Source organism: Colobus angolensis, unplaced genomic scaffold (genome assembly GCF_000951035.1).
Source record: "Colobus angolensis palliatus isolate OR3802 unplaced genomic scaffold, Cang.pa_1.0 Scaffold60, whole genome shotgun sequence".
NCBI classification, from domain to species: domain Eukaryota; kingdom Metazoa; phylum Chordata; class Mammalia; order Primates; family Cercopithecidae; genus Colobus; species Colobus angolensis.
In genome coordinates, this window is record NW_012119599.1 from 2,626,586 (window position 1) to 2,627,019 (window position 434).

Here is a 434-nt window from a genome sequence, read left to right on the forward strand (position 1 = left end):
GTCAGGGGATCTGCCCGCCTCAGCCTCCCAAAGTACTGGGATTACAGGCGTGAGTCACCGTGCCCAGCCAAATGTCCGACCCCTCCTTTTTTCTGAACCTTTTGGATTCCAGGCCAGGTGATAGTATAATTAATATCTGGTCCACCAATAACAACAGTAATATTAGCCACCATCAAATAAACTTATAAATGCATGCGGATGGCTCCGGGGTGCAAGGGAAGCCCCAGTCCCACCCACATGGGGCCGCTCGCCGGGCCCACCTCTATGGCAGGCAGCGTCTTGCTGGCCTCGGTGCTGCTCTCCCCAAGGATGCTGCCGGCCGAGCGGCCCTCGCACTCGTAGCGGAAGCGCATTCCGCGCTGCTTGGGTTGCTCGGTGATGACCAGGTGCGGCTGCGGGCCTGGGCCCTGTGCGGGCGGCACCAGCCTGCCCAG

At 60.4% G+C, this 434-nt stretch overlaps 1 protein-coding gene across 1 annotated transcript in view; it reads right to left on the reverse strand.

Annotated features, from left to right (window-relative positions):
- Positions 1-428, reverse strand: part of RELB (v-rel avian reticuloendotheliosis viral oncogene homolog B) — a gene marked incomplete at its 5' end in the record, with an annotated part of 41,595 nt that extends 41,167 nt beyond the window's left edge. Inside the window, one exon of the mRNA XM_011963023.1 lies at positions 261-428. Coding sequence (XP_011818413.1) covers positions 261-428 — 168 coding nt within the window. The remainder of the gene's footprint in view (positions 1-260) is intronic.
- Positions 429-434: the final 6 nt, after the last annotated feature.